Genomic DNA, 24,030 nt, shown 5'->3' on the forward strand with positions numbered 1-24,030 from the left:
ATTTAGTGGGTAGTCCCTGGTTCAATCCTATTGAACTTTGTGTACCTGCTATGCAGCGTGAAAGATTTGAAGATGAAAGACTCAGATATGTGCAAGTGAGCAGGTTAGCCTGCAAGGTGAATGATCGTTATGATATGCTGGTATTAAAATCCGGTTAGGACAATACTAAGCTTCAGTGCGGTTAGAAACTTTTGCTGTTAGACAGACTTACCTAGCTGTGCTCCCTGGCCATGATGCCGTACGTGGCGGAAGTTCTCACAGCTGCTTCACTGCCTTTAACAGCCTCAGTCCGTTTGTTTACCGCTAGCTTGTCTGTAGGTGAAGTATAGAAGTCGTTTCCGTAATCCTCCCGGTTTTGAGTCCTCCGGTTTTGAGTCCGTAATCCTCCGGTTTTGAGTCCTCCAGCCTGCTGCTGCCCCCAAGACAGCATGAAGGAACGGCCCCCTATCCGGAAATGGATCTAGTGGGGGGCAGACTTTCTCTCTTCGCCCAGGCGTGGGCAAGAGATGTTCAGGATCCCTGGGCGTTGGAGATCATATCTCAGGGATATCTTCTGGACTTCAAAGCTTCTCCTCCACAAGGGAGATTTCATCTTTCAAGGTTATCAGCAAACCAGATAAAGAAAGAGGCATTCCTAAGCTGTGTGCAAGACCTCCTAGTAATGGGAGTGATCCATCCAGTTCCGCGGACGGAACAAGGACAGGGATTTTATTCAAATCTGTTTGTGGTTCCCAAGAAAAAGGGAACCTTCAGACCAATCTTGGATCTAAAGATCTTAAACAAATTCCTCAGAGTTCCATCATTCAAAATGGAAACTATTCGGACCATCCTACCCATGATCCAAGAGGGTCAGTACATGACCACAGTGGACTTAAAGGATGCCTACCTTCACATACCGATTCACAAAGATCATCATCAGTTCCTAAGGTTTGCCTTTCTAGACAGGCATTACCAATTTGTAGCTCTTCCCTTCGGGTTGGCCACTGCCCCGAGAATTTTTACAAAGGTTCTGGGCTCACTTCTGGCGGTTCTAAGACCGCGAGGCATAGCGGTGGCTCCGTATCTAGACGACATCCTGATACAGACGTCAAGCTTTCAAATTGCCAAGTCTCATACAGAGATAGTTCTGGCATTTCTGAGGTCGCATGGGTGGAAAGTGAACGTGGAAAAGAGTTCTCTATCACCACTCACAAGAGTCTCCTTCCTAGGGACTCTTATAGATTCTGTAGAGATGAAAGTTTACCTGACGCAGTCCAGGTTATCAAAACTTCTAAATGCTTGCCCTTCATTCCATTCCACGCCCATCAGTGGCTCAGTGCATGGAAGTAATCGGTTTAATGGTAGCGGCAATGGACATAGTGCCATTTGCGCGCCTGCATCTCAGACCGCTGCAATTATGCATGCTAAGTCAGTGGAATGGGGATTACTCGGATTTGTCCCCTCTACTAAATCTGGATCAAGAGACCAGAGATTCTCTTCTCTGGTGGCTTTCTCAGGTCCATCTGTCCAAGGGTATGACCTTTCGCAGGCCAGATTGGACGATTGTAACAACAGATGCCAGCCTTCTGGGTTGGGGCGCAGTCTGGAACTCCCTGAAGGCTCAGGGATCGTGGACTCAGGAGGAGAAACTCCTCCCAATAAATATTCTGGAGTTAAGAGCAATATTCAATGCTCTTCTAGCTTGGCCTCAGTTAGCAACACTGAGGTTCATCAGATTACAGTCAGACAACATCACGACTGTGGCTTACATCAACCATCAAGGGGGAACCAGGAGTTCCCTAGCGATGTTAGAAGTCTCAAAGATAATTCGCTGGGCAGAGTCTCACTCTTGCCACCTGTCAGCGATCCACATCCCAGGCGTAGAGAACTGGGAGGCGGATTTTCTAAGTCGTCAGACTTTTCATCCGGGGGAGTGGGAACTCCATCCGGAGGCGTTTGCTCAACTGGTCCATCGTTGGGGCAAACCAGAACTGGATCTCATGGCGTCTCGCCAGAACGCCAAGCTTCCTTGTTACGGATCCAGGTCCAGGGACCCGGGAGCAACGCTGATAGATGCTCTAGCAGCTCCTTGGTTCTTCAACCTGGCCTATGTGTTTCCACCGTTTCCTCTGCTCCCTCGACTGATTGCCAAAATCAAACAGGAGAGAGCATCGGTGATTCTGATAGCGCCTGTGTGGCCACGCAGGACCTGGTATGCAGACCTAGTGGACATGTCATCTCTTCCACCATGGACTCTGCCTTTGAGGCAGGACCTTCTAATACAAGGTCCTTTCAATCATCCAAATCTAATTTCTCTGAGACTGACTGCATGGAGATTGAACGCTTGATTCTATCAAGGCGTGGCTTCTCCGAGTCAGTCATTGATACCTTAATACAGGCTCGGAAGCCTGTCACCAGGAAAATCTACCATAAGATATGGCGTAAATATCTTTATTGGTGTGAATCCAAGAGTTACTCATGGAGTAAGGTTAGGATTCCTAGGATATTGTCCTTTCTCCAAGAGGGTTTGGACAAAGGCTTATCAGCTAGTTCTTTAAAAGGACAGATCTCTGCTCTGTCTATTCTTTTGTACAAGCGTCTGGCAGAAGTTCCAGACGTCCAGGCATTTTGTCAGGCTTTGGTTAGGATTAAGCCTGTGTTTAAAACTGTTGCTCCCCTGTGGAACTTAAACTTGGTTCTTAAAGTTCTTCAGGGAGTTCCGTTTGAACCCCTTCATTCCATTGATATTAAACTTTTATCTTGGAAAGTTCTGTTTTTGATTTCTATTTCCTCGGCTCGAAGAGTCTCTGAGTTATCTGCCTTACATTGTGATTCTCCTTATCTGATTTTTCATTCAGACAAGGTAGTTCTGCGTACCAAACCTGGGTTTTTACCTAAGGTGGTTTCTAACAGGAATATCAATCAAGAGATTGTTGTTCCATCATTGTGTCCTAATCCTTCTTCAAAGAAGGAACGTCTTTTGCATAATCTGGACGTAGTCCGTGCCTTGAAGTTTTACTTACAGGCTACTAAAGATTTTCGTCAAACATCTGCCCTGTTTGTCGTTTACTCTGGACAGAGGAGAGGTCAAAAAGCTTCGGCAACCTCTCTCTCCTTTTGGCTTCGGAGTATAATACGCTTAGCCTATGAGACTGCTGGACAGCAGCCCCCTGAAAGGATTACAGCTCATTCTACTAGAGCTGTGGCTTCCACCTGGGCCTTTAAAAATGAGGCCTCTGTTGAACAGATTTGCAAGGCTGCGACTTGGTCTTCTCTTCACACCTTTTCAAAATTTTACAAATTTGACACTTTTGCTTCTTCGGAGGCTGTTTTTGGGAGAAAAGTTCTACAGGCAGTGGTTCCTTCCGTTTAAGTTCCTGCCTTGTCCCTCCCATCATCCGTGTACTTTAGCTTTGGTATTGGTATCCCACAAGTAATGGATGATCCGTGGACTGGATACACTTAACAAGAGAAAACATAATTTATGCTTACCTGATAAATTTATTTCTCTTGTAGTGTATCCAGTCCACGGCCCGCCCTGTCCTTTTAAGGCAGGTCTAAATTTTAATTAAACTACAGTCACCACTGCACCCTATGGTTTCTCCTTTCTCGTCTTGTTTCGGTCGAATGACTGGATATGGCAGTGAGGGGAGGAGCTATATAGCAGCTCTGCTGTGGGTGATCCTCTTGCAACTTCCTGTTGGGAAGGAGAATATCCCACAAGTAATGGATGATCCGTGGACTGGATACACTACAAGAGAAATAAATTTATCAGGTAAGCATAAATTATGTTTTTATGAGTGGCGCTACCAAGCTGAGGGTGCAAAATCTTTTAAAAAAATGCCTGTATATATATTAATTACCATGTATCACACTTTAAATAAGTACTCTGAAAAATAAAGCTGTATAGCTTCAGGTTTACCTATATATGTATAATAAATCACATAGAAAAATATATACAAATAATATTTATTCAGTTACCCAATACTGAGTGATTGCTGTATTGGTGTTAAAAGATATATTGAAACATATAAATAGTAACAAGTTGTGGCCACAACTAATGTAAACTACAGTTAAAAAAGTTTCCCTAATAAAAGGCAATACAATCGTTGAAGCTCAATTATGCTATTGTTACATCCAGATAATTCTCTAATTTATAGAAATAGCTTCGTGCAATAATTAAAGGGCCACTAAACCCAAAATCTTTCTTTCATGATTCAGATAGAACATACACATTTAAACAACATTACAATTTACTTCTATTATTTACATTGCTTCATTTTTTAGATATCTTTATTTGAAGAAAAAGAAATGCACATGGGTGAGCCAATCACATGAGGCTTCTATGTGCAGCAACCAATCAGCAGCTACTGAGCATATCTAGATATGCTTTTCAGCAAAGAATATCAAGAGAATAAAACAAATTAGATAATAGAAGTAAAATAGAAAGATGTTTAAAATTGCATTCTCTTTCTAAATCATGAAAGAAAAAATGTGGGTTTCATGTCCCTTTAAGTGCAATGTGCAAAGTGATATACAAATTCTCGTTAATTATTTGCCAGTATGCAATGTTAAAAAAAGGAAAAAAGGAACCAATATATATTTGGTATGTTCCGGCTGATAAAGTTAATTCAAAAAATAAATAGTGTTCGTGTTTAACCCTGAATAGATGATATTCAATCCTTTAAAGTGAGTTTTATGTTGTCCATTTAGTGGGTAGTCCCTGGTTCAATCCTATTGAACTTTGTGTACCTGCTATGCAGCGTGAAAGATTTGAAGATGAAAGACTCAGATATGTGCAAGTGAGCAGGTTAGCCTGCAAGGTGAATGATCGTTATGATATGCTGGTATTAAAATCCGGTTAGGACAATACTAAGCTTCAGTGCGGTTAGAAACTTTTGCTGTTAGACAGACTTACCTGGCTGTGCTCCCTGGCCATGATGCCGTACGTGGCGGAAGTTCTCACAGCTGCTTCACTGCCTTTAACAGCCTCAGTCCGTTTGTTTACCGCTAGCTTGTCTGTAGGTGAAGTATAGAAGTCGTTTCCGTAATCCTCCCGGTTTTGAGTCCTCCAGGTCTTTGAGGTTGGTATGTCGGCTGGAAAAGTTTGATGACTCCACAGAAATCTCCTTTCTACCTGTTTCAGCACCAGTAGTGCCTTTATCAAACAACAGAAGTTTCTAACCGCACTGAAGCTTAGTATTGTCCTAACCGGATTTTAATACCAGCATAGCAGGTACATAAAGTTCAATAGGATTGAACCAGGGACTACCCACTAAATGGACAACATAAACCTCACTTAAAAGGATTGAATATCATCTATTCAGGGTTCAACACAAACACTATTTATTTTTTGAATTAACTTTATCAGCCGGAATATACATGCATACTGGCAAATAATTAATGAGAATTTGTATATCACTTTGCACATTGCACTTAATTATTGCACGGAGCTATTTCTATAAATTAGAGAATTATCTGGATGTAACAATAGCATAATTGGGCTTCAACGATTGTATTGCCTTTTATTAGGGAAACTTTTTTAACTGTAGTTTACATTAGTTGTGACCACAACTTGTTACTATTTATATGTTTCAATATATCTTTTAACACCAATACAGCAATTACTCAGTATTGGGTAACTGAATAAATATTATTTGTATATATTTTTCTATGTGATTTATTATACATATATAGGTAAACCTGAAGCTGTACAGCTTTATTTCTCCAACATTGGTGTGTCCGGTCCACGGCGTCATCCTTACTTGTGGGATATTCTCTTCCCCAACAGGAAATGGCAAAGAGTCCCAGCAAAGCTGGCCATATAGTCCCTCCTAGGCTCCGCCCACCCCAGTCATTCTCTTTGCCGTTGCACAGGCAACATCTCCACGGAGATGGTTAAGAGTTTTTTGGTGTTTAAATGTAGTTTTTATTCTTCTATCAAGTGTTTGTTATTTTAAAATAGCGCTGGTATGTACTATTTACTCTGAAACAGAAAAGGATGAAGATTTCTGTTTGTAAGAGGAAGATGATTTTAGCAGATAGTAACTAAAATCGATTGCTGTTTCCACATAGGACTGTTGAGATGAAGTAACTTCAGTTGGGGGAAACAGTTAGCAGACTTTTCTGCTTAAGGTATGACTAGGCATATTTCTAAAAAGACTGTGTAATGCTGGAAGGCTGTCATTTCCCCTCATGGGGACCGGTAAGCCATTTTCTTAGTCAAACAAACAGAATAAAGGGCTTAATATGGGCTAAAAAACTGGTAGACATTTTTATGGGCTAAATCGATTGCTTTATTTGGGCATATTATTCAGATTTAGGCTAACAATTGGCATTTATAATCTTGGGGAACGCTTATAAAACGGCAGGCACTGTGTTGGACACCTTTTTCAGTCAGGGGGCCTTTCTAGTTATAGACTGAGCCTCATTTTCGCGCCATTAATGCGCAGTTGTTTTTTGAGAGCAGGGCATGCAGATGCATGTGTGAGGGTCTAAAAATCTCTGAAAAAGCTTCTAGAAGGCGTCATTTGGTATCGTATTCCCCTCAGGGCTTGGTTGGGTCTTAGCAAAGACTATAGCTGGGACTGTATAGGGGTTAAATTTAAAAACGGCTCCGGTTCCGTTATTTTAAGGGTTAAAGCTCTGTAATTTGGTGTGCAATACTTTTAAGGCTTTAAGACACTGTGGTGAAATTTTGGTAATTTTTGAACGATTCCTTCATACTTTTTCACATATTCAGTAATAAAGTGTTTTCTGTTTGAAATTTAAAGTGACAGTAACGGTTTTATTTTAAAACGTTTTTTGTGCTTTGTTGACAAGTTTAAGCCTGTTTAACATGTCTGTACCTTCAGATAAGCTATGTTCTATATGTATGAAAGCCAATGTGTCTCCCCATTTAAATTTATGTGATAATTGTGCCATAGCGTCCAAACAAAGTAAGGACAGTACTGCCACAGATAATGATATTGCCCAAGATGATTCCTCAAATGAGGGGAGTAAACATGATACTACATCATCTCCTACTGTGTCTACACCAGTTTTGCCCATGCAGGAGGCCCCTAGTACATCTAGTGCGCCAATACTTATTACCATGCAACAATTAACGGCTGTAATGGATAACTCCATAGCAAATCTTTTATCCAAAATGCCTACTTATCAGAGAAAGCGCGATTGCTCTGTTTTAAACACTGAAGAGCAAGAGGGCGCTGATGATAATTGTTCTGTCATACCCTCACACCAATCTGAAGGGGCCATGAGGGAGGTTTTGTCTGATGGAGAAATTTCAGATTCAGGAAAAATTTCTCATCAAGCTGAACCTGATGTTGTGACATTTAAATTTAAATTAGAACATCTCCGCACACTGCTTAAGGAGGTGTTATCTACTCTGGATGATTGTGACAATTTGGTCATTCCAGAGAAATTATGCAAGATGGACAGGTTCCTAGAGGTTCCGGTGCCCCCCGACGCTTTTCCTATACCCAAGCGGGTGGCGGACATAGTAAATAAGGAGTGGGAAAAGCCCGGCATACCTTTTGTTCCCCCCTCTATATTTAAGAAATTATTTCCTATGGTCGACCCCAGAAAGGACTTATGGCAGACAGTCCCCAAGGTCGAGGGGGCAGTTTCTACTCTAAACAAACGCACTACTATTCCTATCGAAGATAGTTGTGCTTTCAAAGATCCTATGGATAAAAAATTGGAAGGTTTGCTTAAAAAGATTTTTGTACAGCAAGGCTACCTTCTACAACCAATTTCATGCATTGTTCCTGTCACTACGGCAGCGTGGTTCTGGTTCGAGGAACTAGAAAAGTCGCTCAGTAGAGAAACTCCATATGAGGAGGTTATGGACAGAGTTCACGCACTTAAATTGGCTAACTCTTTTATTTTAGATGCCGCTTTGCAATTAGCCAGATTAGCGGCGAAAAATTCAGGGTTTGCTATCGTGGCGCGCAGAGCGCTTTGGCTAAAGTCTTGGTCAGCGGATGTGTCATCCAAGACAAAGTTGCTTAACATCCCTTTCAAAGGTAAAACTTTATTTGGACCAGAATTGAAAGAGATTATTTCAGACATCACTGGGGGAAAGGGCCACGCCCTTCCACAGGATAGGTCTTTTAAGGCTAAAAATAAGCCTAATTTTCGTCCCTTTCGCAGAAACGGACCGGCCTCTAATTCTGCATCCTCTAAGCAAGAGGGTAATGCCTCACAACCCAAACCAGCCTGGAAACCAATGCAAGGCTGGAACAAGGGTAAGCAGGCCAAGAAGCCTGCCACTGCTAACACAACAGCATGAAGGAGTAGCCCCCGATCCGGGACCGGATCTGGTGGGGGGCAGGCTCTCTCTCTTTGCTCAGGCTTGGGCAAGAGATGTTCAGGATCCTTGGGCGCTAGAAATAGTTTCTCAAGGTTATCTCCTGGAATTCAAGGAACTACCCCCAAGGGGAAGGTTCCAAAAGTCTCACTTATCCTCAAACCAAATAAAGAGACAGGCATTCTTACATTGTGTAGAAGACCTGTTAAAGATGGGAGTGATACACCCAGTTCCAATAAAGGAACAAGGAATGGGATTTTATTCCAATCTGTTCGTAGTTCCCAAAAAAGAGGGAACGTTCAGACCAATTTTGGATTTGAAGATCCTAAACAAATTTCTCAGGGTACCATCGTTCAAAATGGAAACTATTCGAACGATTCTACCCACCATCCAGGAAAGTCAATTTATGACTACCGTGGATCTAAAGGATGCGTACCTACATATTCCTATCCACAAAGAACATCATCAGTTCCTAAGGTTCGCTTTTCTGGACAAACATTACCAGTTTGTGGCCCTCCCATGCGGATTAGCCACTGCTCCAAGGATTTTCACAAAGGTGCTAGGGTCCCTTCTAGCGGTTCTAAGACCAAGGGGCATTGCAGTAGTAACTTACTTGGACGACATTCTAATACAAGCGTCGTCCCTGTCAAAAGCAAAGGCTCATACGGACATCGTTCTAGCCTTTCTCAGATCTCACGGATGGAAGGTGAACAAAGAAAAAAGTTCTCTGTCCCCGTCAACAAGAGTTCCCTTCTTGGGAACAATAATAGATTCCTTAGAAATGAGGATTTTTCTGACAGAGGTCAGAAAATCAAAACTTCTAAGCTCTTGTCAAGTGCTTCATTCTGTTCCTCGTCCTTCCATAGCGCAGTGCATGGAAGTAGTAGGATTGATGGTTGCAACAATGGACATAGTTCCTTTTGCACAAATTCATCTAAGACCATTACAACTGTGCATGCTCAAACAGTGGAATGGGGATTATACAGACTTGTCTCCAATGATTCAAGTAGATCAAAAGACCAGAGATTCACTCCGTAGGTGGCTGACCCTGGACCATCTGTCCCAGGGAATGAGCTTCCGCAGGCCAGAGTGGGTCATTGTCACGACCGACGCCAGTCTAGTGGGGATCTGGGAATCCCTGAAAGCTCAGGGTCTATGGTCTCGGGAAGAGTCTCTTCTCCCGATAAACATTCTGGAACTGAGAGCGATATTCAATGCTCTCAGAGCTTGGCCTCAACTAGCAAAGGCCAAATTCATAAGGTTCCAATCAGACAACATGACGACCGTTGCTTATATCAATCATCAGGGGGGAACAAAGAGTTCCCTGGCGATGAAAGAAGTGACCAAAATAATTCAATGGGCGGAGGATCACTCCTGCCACTTGTCTGCGATCCACATCCCAGGAGTGGAAAATTGGGAAGCGGATTTTCTGAGGTGTCAGACATTCCATCTGGGGGAGTGGGAACTCCATCCGGAAATCTTTGCCCAAATAACTCAATTATGGGGCATTCCAGACATGGATCTGATGGAGTCTCGTCAGAACTTCAAGGTTCCTTGCTACGGGTCCAGATCCAGGGATCCCAAGGCGACTCTAGTAGATGCACTAGTAGCACCTTGGACCTTCAACCTAGCTTATGTATTCCCACCGTTTCCTCTCATTCCCAGGCTGGTAGCCAGGATCAATCAGGAGAGGGCCTCGGTGATCTTGATAGCTCCTGCGTGGCCACGCAGGACTTGGTATGCAGACCTGGTGAATATGTCATCGGCTCCACCATGGAAGCTACCTTTGAGACAGGACCTTCTTGTTCAGGGTCCATTCGAACATCCAAATCTGGTCTCCCTCCAACTGACGGCTTGGAGATTGAACGCTTGATTCTATCAAAGCGTGGGTTTTCAGATTCTGTTATAGATACTCTGGTTCAGGCCAGAAAACCTGTGACTAGAAAAATTTACCATAAAATATGGAAAAAATATATCTGTTGGTGTGAATCCAAAGGATTCCCATGGAATAAGATAAAAATTCCTAAGATTCTCTCCTTTCTACAAGAAGGTTTGGAGAAAGGATTATCTGCAAGTTCTCTAAAGGGACAGATCTCTGCTTTATCTGTCTTACTACACAAAGGACTGGCAGCTGTGCCAGATGTTCAAGCTTTTGTTCAGGCTCTGGTTAGGATCAAGCCTGTTTACAGACCTTTGACTCCTCCCTGGAGTCTAAATCTAGTTCTTTCAGTTCTTCAAGGGGTTCCGTTTGAACCTTTACATTCCATAGATATTAAGTTACTATCTTGGAAAGTTTTGTTTTTAGTTGCAATTTCTTCTGCTAGAAGAGTTTCAGAGTTATCTGCTCTGCAGTGTTCTCCGCCCTATCTGGTGTTCCATGCAGATAAGGTGGTTTTGCGTACTAAGCCTGGTTTTCTTCCTAAGGTTGTTTCTAACAAAAATGTTAACCAGGAGATAGTTGTTCCTTCTTTATGTCCGAATCCAGTTTCAAAGAAGGAACGTTTGTTACATAATTTGGACGTAGTCCGTGCTCTAAAATTCTATTTAGAGGCTACAAAAGATTTCAGACAAACTTCTTCCTTGTTTGTTGTTTATTCTGGTAAAAGGAGAGGTCAAAAAGCGACTTCTACCTCTCTTTCCTTTTGGCTTAAAAGCATCATCCGATTGGCTTATGAGACTGCCGGACGGCAGCCCCCTGAAAGAATCACAGCTCACTCCACTAGGGCTGTGGCTTCCACATGGGCCTTCAAGAACGAGGCTTCTGTTGACCAGATATGTAAGGCAGCGACTTGGTCTTCACTGCACACTTTTGCCAAATTTTACAAATTTGAAACTTTTGCTTCTTCGGAGGCTATTTTTGGGAGAAAGGTTTTGCAAGCTGTGGTGCCTTCCGTTTAGGTAACCTGATTTGCTCCCTCCCTTCATCCGTGTCCTAAAGCTTTGGTATTGGTTCCCACAAGTAAGGATGACGCCGTGGACCGGACACACCAATGTTGGAGAAAACAGAATTTCTCCAACATAGGTGTGTCCGGTCCACGGCGTCATCCTTACTTGTGGGATATTCTCCTCCCCAACAGGAAATGGCAAAGAGCCCAGCAAAGCTGGTCACATGATCCCTCCTAGGCTCCGCCTACCCCAGTCATTCTCTTTGCCGAAACCAGTTTCAAAGAAGGAACGTTTGTTGCACAATTTGGATGTTGTTCGCGCTCTAAAATTCTATTTAGATGCTACAAAGGATTTTAGACAAACATCTTCCTTGTTTGTTGTTTATTCAGGTAAAAGGAGAGGTCAAAAAGCAACTTCTACCTCTCTCTCTTTTTGGATTAAAAGCATCATCAGATTGGCTTACGAGACTGCCGGACGGCAGCCTCCCGAAAGAATCACAGCTCATTCCACTAGGGCTGTGGCTTCCACATGGGCCTTCAAGAACGAGGCTTCTGTTGATCAGATATGTAGGGCAGCGACTTGGTCTTCACTGCACACTTTTACCAAATTTTACAAGTTTGATACTTTTGCTTCTTCTGAGGCTATTTTTGGGAGAAAGGTTTTGCAAGCCGTGGTGCCTTCCATTTAGGTGACCTGATTTGCTCCCTCCCTTCATCCGTGTCCTAAAGCTTTGGTATTGGTTCCCACAAGTAAGGATGACGCCGTGGACCGGACACACCTATGTTGGAGAAAACAGAATTTATGTTTACCTGATAAATTTCTTTCTCCAACGGTGTGTCCGGTCCACGGCCCGCCCTGGTTTTTTAATCAGGTCTGATAATTTATTTTCTTTAACTACAGTCACCACGGTACCATATGGTTTCTCCTATGCAAATATTCCTCCTTAACGTCGGTCGAATGACTGGGGTAGGCGGAGCCTAGGAGGGATCATGTGACCAGCTTTGCTGGGCTCTTTGCCATTTCCTGTTGGGGAGGAGAATATCCCACAAGTAAGGATGACGCCGTGGACCGGACACACGATAAATTACTTTCTCCAACGGTGTGTCCGGTCCACGGCCCGCCCTGGTTTTTTAATCAGGTCTGATGAATTATTTTCTCTAACTACAGTCACCACGATACCATATGGTTTCTCCTATATATATTTCCTCCTGTCCGTCGGTCGAATGACTGGGGTGGGCGGAGCCTAGGAGGGACTATATGGCCAGCTTTGCTGGGACTCTTTGCCATTTCCTGTTGGGGAAGAGATATTCCCACAAGTAAGGATGACGCCGTGGACCGGACACACCGTTGGAGAAAGTAATTTATCAGGTAAGCATAAATTCTGTTTTTTACATTTCTGTGGTGTTTGGGTTTAGCTGTAATTTTCCTCTTACTCATTTACTGTACCCACACATATTATATACAGTTTTTCTCGCCATTAAATGGACTTTCTAAGGATACCATTATTTTTATCATATCTTATAATTTCTATAATTTTTTTTATAAAATATGAGGAAAAATTGGGGAAAAAAACACACTTTTTCTAACTTTGACCCCCAAAATTTGTTACACATCTACAACCACCAAAAAACACCCATGCTAAATCGTTTCTAAATTTTGTCCTGAGTTTAGAAATACCCAATGTTTACATGTTCTTTGCTTTTTTTGCAAGTTATAGGACAATAAGTACAAGTAGCACTTTTCTATTTCCAAACCACTTTTTTTCAAAATTAGCGCTAGTTACATTGGGGCACTGATATCTTTCAGGAATCCCTGAATATCTCTTGACATGTATATATATATTTTTTTAGAAGACATCCCAAAGTATTGATCTAGGCCCATTTTGGTATATTTCATGCCACCATTTCACCGCCAAATGAGATTAAAAAAAAAAATTGTTCACTTTTTCATAAATTTTTTCACAAACTTTAGGTTTCTCACTGAAATTATTTGCAAACAACTTGTGCAATTATGGTATAAATGGTTGTAAACGCTTCTCTGGGATCCCCTTTGTTCAGAAATAGCAGACATATATGGCTTTGGCGTTGCTTTTTGGTAATTAGAAGGCCGCTAAATGCCACTGAGCACCACACGTGAATTATGCCCAGCAGTGAAGGGGTTTATTGGTGAGCATGTAGGGAGCTTCTAGGGTTAATTTTAGCTTTAGTGTAGTGTAGTAGACAACCCCAAGAATTGATCTAGGCCCATCTTGGTATATTTCATGCCACCATTTCACCGCCAAATGCGATCAAATGAAAAAAAACGTAAAATTTTCTCCAACATAGGTGTGTCCGGTCCACGGCGTCATCCTTACTTGTGGGATATTCTCTTCCCCAACAGGAAATGGCAAAGAGCCCAGCAAAGCTGGTCACATGATCCCTCCTAGGCTCCGCCTACCCCAGTCATTCTCTTTGCCGTTGTACAGGCAACATCTCCACGGAGATGGCTTAGAGTTTTTTAGTGTTTAACTGTAGTTTTTATTATTCAATCAAGAGTTTGTTATTTTAAAATAGTGCTGGTATGTACTATTTACTCAGAAACAGAAAAGAGATGAAGATTTCTGTTTGTATGAGGAAAATGATTTTAGCAACCGTTACTAAAATCCATGGCTGTTCCACACAGGACTGTTGAGAGCAATTAACTTCAGTTGGGGGAACAGTGAGCAGTCTCTTGCTGCTTGAGGTATGACACATTCTAACAAGACGATGTAATGCTGGAAGCTGTCATTTTCCCTATGGGATCCGGTAAGCCATGTTTATTAAGATAGTAAATAAGGGCTTCACAAGGGCTTATTAAGACTGTAGACTTTTTCTGGGCTAAATCGATTCATTATTAACACATATTTAGCCTTGAGGAATCATTTAATCTGGGTATTTTGATAAGATTATATCGGCAGGCACTGTTTTAGACACCTTATTCTTTAGGGGCTTTCCCAAATCATAGGCAGAGCCTCATTTTCGCGCCGGTGTTGCGCACTTGTTTTTGAGAGGCATGACATGCAGTCGCATGTGTGAGGAGCTCTGATACTTAGAAAAGACTTTCTGAAGGCGTCATTTGGTATCGTATTCCCCTTTGGGCTTGGTTGGGTCTCAGCAAAGCAGATACCAGGGACTGTAAAGGGGTTAAAGTTAAAAACGGCTCCGGTTCCGTTATTTTAAGGGTTAAAGCTTCCGAATTTGGTGTGCAATACTTTTAAGGCTTTAAGACACTGTGGTGAAATTTTGGTGAATTTTGAACAATTCCTTCATATTTTTTCGCAATTGCAGTAATAAAGTGTGTTCAGTTTAAAATTTAAAGTGACAGTAACGGTTTTATTTTAAAACGTTTTTTGTACTTTGTTATCAAGTTTATGCCTGTTTAACATGTCTGAACTACCAGATAGACTGTGTTCTGAATGTGGGGAAGCCAGAGTTCCTTCTCATTTAAATAAATGTGATTTATGTGACAATGACAATGATGCCCAAGATGATTCCTCAAGTGAGGGGAGTAAGCATGGTACTGCATCATTCCCTCCTTCGTCTACACGAGTCTTGCCCACTCAGGAGGCCCCTAGTACATCTAGCGTGCCAATACTCCTTACTATGCAACAATTAACGGCTGTAATGGATAATTCTGTCAAAAACATTTTAGCCAAAATGAACACTTATCAGCGTAAGCGCGACTGCTCTGTTTTAGATACTGAAGAGCATGACGACGCTGATAATAATGGTTCTGAAGGGCCCCTAAACCAGTCTGATGGGGCCAGGGAGGTTTTGTCTGAGGGAGAAATTACTGATTCAGGGAACATTTCTCAACAAGCTGAACCTGATGTGATTACGTTTAAATTTAAGTTGGAACATCTCCGCATTCTGCTTAAGGAGGTATTATCCACTCTGGATGATTGTGACAAGTTGGTCATCCCAGAGAAACTATGTAAAATGGACAAGTTCCTAGAGGTCCCGGGGCTCCCAGAAGCTTTTCCTATACCCAAGCGGGTGGCGGACATTGTAAATAAAGAATGGGAAAGGCCCGGTATTCCTTTCGTCCCTCCCCCCATATTTAAAAAATTGTTTCCTATGGTCGACCCCAGAAAGGACTTATGGCAGACAGTCCCCAAGGTCGAGGGGGCGGTTTCCACCTTAAACAAACGCACCACTATACCCATAGAAGATAGTTGTGCTTTCAAAGATCCTATGGATAAAAAATTAGAAGGTTTACTTAAAAGGATGTTTGTTCAGCAGGGTTACCTTCTACAACCAATTTCATGCATTGTCCCTGTCGCTACAGCCGCGTGTTTCTGGTTCGATGAGCTGGTAAAGGCGGTCGATAGTGATTCTCCTCCTTATGAGGAGATTATGGACAGAATCAATGCTCTCAAATTGGCTAATTCTTTCACCTTAGACGCCACTTTGCAATTGGCTAGGTTAGCGGCTAAGAATTCTGGGTTTGCTATTGTGGCGCGCAGAGCGCTTTGGTTGAAATCTTGGTCAGCTGATGCGTCTTCCAAGAACAAGCTACTTAACATTCCTTTCAAGGGGAAAACGCTGTTTGGCCCTGACTTGAAAGAGATTATCTCTGATATCACTGGGGGTAAGGGCCACGCCCTTCCTCAGGATCGGCCTTTCAAGGCCAAAAATAAACCTAATTTTCGTCCCTTTCGTAGAAACGGACCAGCCCAAAGTGCTACGTCCTCTAAGCAAGAGGGTAATACTTCTCAAGCCAAGCCAGCTTGGAGACCAATGCAAGGCTGGAACAAGGGAAAGCAGGCCAAGAAACCTGCCACTGCTACCAAGACAGCATGAAATGTTGGCCCCCGATCCGGGACCGGATCTGGTGGGGGGCAGACTCTCTCTCTTCGCTCAGGCTTGGGCAAGAGATGTTCTGGATCCTTGGGCGCTAGAAATAGTCTCCCAAGGTTATTTTCTGGAGTTCAAGGGGCTTCCCCCAAGGGGGAGGTTCCACAGGTCTCAGTTGTCTTCAGACCACATAAAAAGACAGGCATTCTTACATTGTGTAGAAGACCTGTTAAAAATGGGAGTGATTCATCCTGTTCCATTAGGAGAACAAGGGATGGGGTTCTACTCCAATCTGTTCATAGTTCCCAAAAAAGAGGGAACGTTCAGACCAATCTTAGATCTCAAGATCTTAAACAAGTTTCTCAAGGTTCCATCGTTCAAGATGGAAACCATTCGAACAATTCTTCCTTCCATCCAGGAAGGTCAATTCATGACCACGGTGGATTTAAAGGATGCGTATCTACATATTCCTATCCACAAGGAACATCATCGGTTCCTAAGGTTCGCATTCCTGGACAAGCATTACCAGTTCGTGGCGCTTCCTTTCGGGTTAGCCACTGCTCCAAGGATTTTCACAAAGGTACTAGGGTCCCTTCTAGCTGTGCTAAGACCAAGGGGCATTGCCGTAGTACCTTACTTGGACGACATTCTGATTCAAGCGTCGTCCCTTCCTCAAGCAAAGGCTCACACGGACATTGTCCTGGCCTTTCTCAGATCTCACGGATGGAAAGTGAACGTGGAAAAGAGTTCTCTATCTCCGTCAACAAGGGTTCCCTTCTTGGGAACAATAATAGACTCCTTAGAAATGAGGATTTTTCTGACAGAAGCCAGAAAAACAAAACTTCTAGACTCTTGTCGGATACTTCATTCCGTTCCTCTTCCTTCCATAGCGCAGTGCATGGAAGTGATAGGTTTGATGGTAGCGGCAATGGACATAGTTCCTTTTGCGCGCATTCATCTAAGACCATTACAACTGTGCATGCTCAGTCAGTGGAATGGGGACTATACAGACTTGTCTCCGAAGATACAAGTAAATCAGAGGACCAGAGACTCACTCCGTTGGTGGCTGTCCCTGGACAACCTGTCACAAGGGATGACCTTCCGCAGACCAGAGTGGGTCATTGTCACGACCGACGCCAGTCTGATGGGCTGGGGCGCGGTCTGGGGATCCCTGAAAGCTCAGGGTCTTTGGTCTCGGGAAGAATCTCTTCTACCGATAAATATTCTGGAACTGAGAGCGATATTCAATGCTCTCAAAGCTTGGCCTCAGCTAGCGAGGGCCAAGTTCATACGGTTTCAATCAGACAACATGACAACTGTTGCGTACATCAACCATCAGGGGGAACAAGGAGTTCCCTAGCGATGGAAGAAGTGACCAAAATCATTCTATGGGCGGAGTCTCACTCCTGCCACCTGTCTGCTATCCACATCCCAGGAGTGGAAAATTGGGAAGCGGATTTTCTGAGTCGTCAGACATTGCATCCGGGGGAGTGGGAACTCCATCCGGAAATCTTTGCCCAAGTCACTCAACTGTGGGGCATTCCAGACATGGATCTGATGGCCTCTCGTCAGAACTTCAAAGTTCCTTGCTACGGGTCCAGATCCAGGGATCCCAAGGCGGCTCTAGTGGATGCACTAGTAGCACCTTGGACCTTCAAACTAGCTTATGTGTTCCCGCCGTTTCCTCTCATCCCCAGGCTGGTAGCCAGGATCAATCAGGAGAGGGCGTCGGTGATCTTGATAGCTCCTGCGTGGCCACGCAGGACTTGGTATGCAGATCTGGTGAATATGTCATCGGCTCCACCATGGAAGCTACCTTTGAGACGAGACCTTCTTGTTCAGGGTCCGTTCGAACATCCGAATCTGGTCTCACTCCAGCTGACTGCTTGGAGATTGAACGCTTGATCTTATCGAAGCGAGGGTTCTCAGATTCTGTTATCGATACTCTTGTTCAGGCCAGAAAGCCTGTAACTAGAAAGATTTACCACAAAATTTGGAAAAAATATATCTGTTGGTGTGAATCTAAAGGATTCCCTTGGGACAAGGTTAAGATTCCTAAGATTCTATCCTTCCTTCAAGAAGGATTGGAAAAAGGATTATCTGCAAGTTCCCTGAAGGGACAGATTTCTGCCTTGTCTGTGTTACTTCACAAAAAGCTGGCAGCTGTGCCAGATGTTCAAGCCTTTGTTCAGGCTCTGGTCAGAATCAAGCCTGTTTACAAACCTTTGACTCCTCCTTGGAGTCTCAACTTAGTTCTTTCAGTTCTTCAGGGGGTTCCGTTTGAACCCTTACATTCCGTTGATATTAAGTTATTATCTTGGAAAGTTTTGTTTTTGGTTGCAATTTCTTCTGCTCGAAGAGTTTCAGAATTATCTGCTCTGCAGTGTTCTCCTCCTTATCTGGTGTTCCATGCAGATAAGGTGGTTTTACGTACTAAACCTGGTTTTCTTCCAAAAGTTGTTTCTAACAGAAACATTAACCAGGAAATTATCGTACCTTCTCTGTGTCCGAAACCAGTTTCGAAGAAGTAACGTTTGTTGCACAATTTGGATGTTGTTCACGCTCTAAAATTCTATTTAGATGCTACAAAGGATTTTAGACAAACATCTTCCTTGTTTGTTGTTTATTCCGGTAAAAGGAGAGGTCAAAAAGCAACTTCTACCTCTCTCTCTTTTTGGATTAAAAGCATCATCAGATTGGCTTACGAGACTGCCGGACGGCAGCCTCCCGAAAGAATCACAGCTCATTCCACTAGGGCTGTGGCTTCCACATGGGCCTTCAAGAACGAGGCTTCTGTTGATCAGATATGTAGGGCAGCGACTTGGTCTTCACTGCACACTTTTACCAAATTTTACAAGTTTGATACTTTTGCTTCTTCTGAGGCTATTTTCGGGAGAAAGGTTTTGCAAGCCGTGGTGCCTTCCATTTAGGTGACCTGATTTGCTCCCTCCCTTCATCCGTGTCCTAAAGCTTTGGTATTGGTTCCCACAAGTAAGGATGACGCCGTGGACCGGACACACCTATGTTGGAGAAAACAGAATTTATGTTTACCTGATAAATTACTTTCTCCAACGGTGTGTCCGGTCCACGGCCCGCCCTGGTTTTTTAATCAGGTCTGATATTTTATTTTCTTTAACTACAGTCACCACGGTATCATATGGTTTCTCCTATGCAAATATTCCTCCTTAACGTCGGTCGAATGACTGGGGTAGGCGGAGCCTAGGAGGGATCATGTGACCAGCTTTGCTGGGCTCTTTGCCATTTCCTGTTGGGGAAGAGAATATCCCACAAGTAAGGATGACGCCGTGGACCGGACACACCGTTGGAGAAAGTAATTTATCAGGTAAACATAAATTCTGTTTTTCACAATTTTAGGTTTCTCACTGAAATTATTTACAAACAGCTTGTGCAATTATGGCACAAATGGTTGTAAAAGCTTCTCTGGGATCCCCTTTGTTCAGAAATTGCAGACATATATGGCTTTGGCGTTGTTTCTTGGTAATTAGAAGGCCGCTAAATGCAGCTGCGCACCACGTGTATTATGCCCAGCAGTGAAGGGGTTAATTAGGGAGCTTGTAGGGTTAATTTTAGCTTTAGTGTAGTGTAGTAGACAACCCAAAGTATTGATCTAGGCCCATTTTGGTATATTTCATGCCACCATTTCACCGCCAAATGCGATCAAATAAAAAAAAAAAACGTTCACTTATTCACAATTTTTTTCACAAACTTTAGGTTTCTCACTGAAATTATTTACAAACAGCTTGTGCAATTATGGCACAAATGGTTGTAAATGCTTCTCTGGGATCCCCTTTGTTCAGAAATAGCAGACATATATGGCTTTGGCATTGCTTTTTTGGTAATTAGAAGGCCGCTAAATACCGCTGCGCATCACACGTGAATTATGTCTAGCAGTGAAGGGGTTAATTAGGTAGCTTGTAGGGAGCTTGCAGGGTTAATTTTAGCTTTAATGTAAAGATCAGCCTCCCACCTGACACATCACACACCCTGATCCCTCCCAAACAGCTCTCTTCCCTCCCCCACCCCTGCCATCTTAAGTACTGGCAGAAAGTCTGCCAGTACTAAAATAAAAGGTATTTTTTAAAAAATATTTTTTTTTAACATATTTACATATGCTTCTGTGTAGGATCCTCCCCTTAGCCCCCAACCTCCCTGATCCCCCCCCCCCCAAACAGCTCTCTCTCCCTCCCCCTCTACCTTATTGGTAGCCATCTTGGGTACTGGCAGCTGTCTGCCAGTACCCAGTTTACAAATAAAACCCTGCTTTTTTATAATTTATTATTTTTTGCTGTAGTGTAGCTTCCCCCCAGCCAAAGAGCAACCCCCCACCCCCACCCAGATCCCTTAGATGTACGTTATTATTATTATTTTATACCCACTCTTATCTAACTTTTTATTTTTACATTGCTGTAGTTTAGCCATTCCCACCCGCTTCCACCCCGTGCACGCGCCCGACCTCCCGTGCACGTGCGCGCGCCTCTTTGTGCGCCCCGACAGTCATGCCCCCTTACCCGCCCCCCTCCATGTCATACCTAACATCGATGGACGCCCACCCGCCTCCCACTGGAGCTCCCACCAACCAACGATACCGGCCACCGATGTCCGGTGCAGAGAGGGCCACAGAGTGGCTCTCTCTGCATCGGATGGCCAAGGGGTGTTATTGCAGGATGCCTCGATGTCGAGGCATCACTGCAATAACCGTAAAGCGGCTGGAAGCGAGCAGGATCGCTTCCAGCCGCTTTAAACCCCTACAGGGTACGTCGCTGGTCTTTTAAGACCAGGTTGTGTGCGACGTACCCTTTACGACATGCGTCGTTAAGGGGTTAAAACCCTTTCAACAATCCTTATTGGTTAAAACAGCATGCCCACATTCAACTCAAGTACTTAAACAGTATCATGGTTGGATAATCAAGAAAAAAAAAACCTGTTGATTTGCACGTTAGTAAGTCATGTTGTCAAGTAGACAAGATGGAAAATGCGACCATTGGAGTTGTATTTTCTACAGAAGTCAAATAAAAAGGTTAGTTTTTTCAAAGGATACCTTTTTTATTTTTTTAAAACAAAATCTGGACTAATGACTTTAGATCCACAATCTGAGCAAAAGACTTTTATCCTTGAACCTATTGTAGCGTCAGTTGAAGACAGACACAAACAAATTCAGCTTGTGAGTAACTTGTTAAGGTCAATTTATACAAGGGAACTTAAAGGTACAATCTAGTCATAATTTAAACTTTTATGATTCAGATAAGGAATGCAATTTTTAAAAATCTTTCCAATTCACTGTTATCAAATTAGCTTTGTTCTTTTGGTATTCTTTGTTGGAAGCTAAACCTAGGTAGGCTCATATGCTAATTTCTAAAACCTTGAAGGCCGCCCCTTATTTCAATGCATTTGGCAGATTTTCACAGCTAGAGGGCATAAGTTCATGTGTGCCATACATATATGGATGACGTCATTTAAAGGAACCGTCATTCGGCGAGTAGGCGTCGGTAGAAGAGGATGGATCCGCGTCGGCTGGAAGATGATGGCTCCGGAAGAAAGAAGATTGAAGATGCCGCTTCATAGAAGACTTCATCCCGATGGACTTCTTCAGCGCCCGCTTGGATCAAGACTTCAGCCCGATGATGGATTTCTTCAGCCGCCGCTTGATAGAAGACTTCAGACGGATTATGGATCGCCAGCCCCCGCTTGGGCTTGGATGAAGATTTCGGAGGCTTGGATCAAGACTTCGGAGGACGGATCGGTGAACCTGGCATGGTGAAGATAAGGTAGGAAGATCTTCAGGGGCTTAGTGTTAGGTTTATTTAAGGGGGGTTTGGGTTAGATTAGGGGTATGTGGGTGGTGGGTTGTAATGTTGGGGGGGGGGTATTGTATGTTTTTTTTTTTACAGGCAAAAGAGCTGAATTCTTTGGGGCATGCCCCGCAAAGGGCCCTTTTCAGGGCTGGTAAGGTAAAAGAGCTTTTCTATTTTAATTTTAGAATAGGGTAGGGCATTTTTTTATTTTGGGGGGCTTTGTTATTTTATTAGGGGGCTTAGAGTAGGTGTAATTAGTTTAAAATTGTTGTAATATTTTTCTAATGTTTGTAAATATTTTTTTATTTTTTGTAACTTAGTTCTTTTTTATTTTTTGTACTTTAGTTAATTTATTTAATTGTATTTATTTGTAGGTATTGTATTTAATTAATTTATTGATAGTGTAGTGTTAGGTTTAATTGTAGATAATTGTAGGTATTGTATTTAATTAATTTATTGATAGTGTAGTGTTAGGTTTAATTGTAACTTAGGTTAGGATTTATTTTACAGGTAATTTTGTAATTATTTGAACTATTTTAGCTATTAAATAGTTAATAACTATTTAATAGCTATTGTACCTGGTTAAAATAAATACAAAGTTGCCTGTAAAATAAATATTAATCCTAAAATAGCTACAATATAATTATAATTTATATTGTAGCTATATTAGGGTTTATTTTACAGGTAAGTATTTAGCTTTAAATAGGAATAATTTATTTAATAAGAGTTAATTTATTTCGTTAGATTTAAATTATATTTAATTTAGGGGGGTGTTAGGGTTAGGTTTAGACTTAGCTTTAGGGGTTAATACATTTATTAGAGTAGCGGCGAGCTCCGGTCGGCAGATTAGGGGTTAATACTTGAAGTTAGGTGTCGGCGATGTTAGGGAGAGCAGATTAGGGGTTAATACTATTTATTATAGGGTTATTGAGGCGGGAGTGAGGCGGATTAGGGGTTAATACATTTATTATAGTAGAGGTGTGGTCCGGTCGGCAGATTAGGGGTTAATAAGTGTAGGTAGGTAGCGGCGACGTTGGGGGCAGCATATTAGGGGTTAATAAATATAATATAGGGGTCGGCGGTGTTAGGGGCAGCAGATTAGGGGTACATAGGGATAACGTAGGTTGCGGCGGTGTACGGAGCGGCAGATTAGGGGTTAATAATAATATGCAGGGGTCAGCGATAGCGGGGTCGGCAGATTAGAGGTTAATAAGTGTAAGGTTAGGGGTGTTTAGACTCGGGGTACATGTTAGGGTGTTAGGTGCAGACTTAGGAAGTGTTTCCCCATAGGAAACAATGTAGCTGCGTTAGGAGCTGAACGCTGCTTTTTTGCAGGTGTTAGGTTTTTTTTCAGCTCAAACAGCCCCATTGTTTTCTATGGGGAAATCGTGCACGAGCACGTTTTTGAAGCTGGCCGCGTCCATAAGCAACGCTGGTATCGAGAGTTGCAGTTGCGGTAAATATGCTCTACGCTCCCTTTTTTGGAGCCTAACGCAGCCCTTCTGTGAACTCTCAATACCAGCGGTATTTAAAATGTGCGGGAGAAAAAAAGCCAGCGTAGCTAACGCACCCCTTTGGCCGCAGAACTCTAAATCTAGCCGTAAGAATGTAAGGGATCCATAAGGGGAGTTACCTTTTAGGGTGGTAAAAGTGTGCTTTGGTTAAGGGGTGTGTGTGTGTGTCTTACTTGTGATTGCTGTCTTGGGATATAATATAAAATAAAGAAATATATTTATTTTAATTTCTTGTTTTTTTCATTATTACATCTAAAAGAGGGTATTTTAAAAATCAAGGAAGGATATACTTTGGTACTCATGATTGAGTGAGATTTACATTGTGCACAGTTGACCATGCCAATCTAGCTTGTCCCATCAAAATATTAACATTACTTGCATATTTAGTAAATATAGTTTATTAATCCATTCCTTAATACCAGTATGTTATGTTTTATACATCTAGATAAGTTTACTGTACTTATGGCAGCATGCACCGCTCAGTCAACAGAGGAAAAGATTGTAAAGTGCGTGGAGCTGCTTCTGTCAAGGAATGCTGACCCAAACGTTGCTTGTAGGTAAGTCAGAATGTTTGAAGAGTATATTAAAAAAACTTAAAAGGAAAAAAAACTTTAATTACAACATGTTTTTCCTGCAGTCTTCCAATAAATTAACGGATGGAGTATGAGAATAAATTACCATTTTGCTGCAATTGTTTTTTTAATGGTCAAACT

The 24,030-nt window shown here is 42.6% G+C and overlaps 1 protein-coding gene across 1 annotated transcript in view; it reads left to right on the forward strand.

Moving 5' to 3' along the window:
• Positions 1–24,030, forward strand: part of ASZ1 (ankyrin repeat, SAM and basic leucine zipper domain containing 1) — an 864,897-nt gene that overhangs the window by 203,813 nt on the left and 637,054 nt on the right. The window contains exon 3 of the mRNA XM_053719197.1: positions 23,763–23,874. Within this exon, the coding sequence (XP_053575172.1) occupies positions 23,763–23,874 (112 nt within the window). The remainder of the gene's footprint in view (positions 1–23,762; positions 23,875–24,030) is intronic.

Source organism: Bombina bombina, chromosome 6 (genome assembly GCF_027579735.1).
Source record: "Bombina bombina isolate aBomBom1 chromosome 6, aBomBom1.pri, whole genome shotgun sequence".
Classification (NCBI taxonomy): domain Eukaryota; kingdom Metazoa; phylum Chordata; class Amphibia; order Anura; family Bombinatoridae; genus Bombina; species Bombina bombina.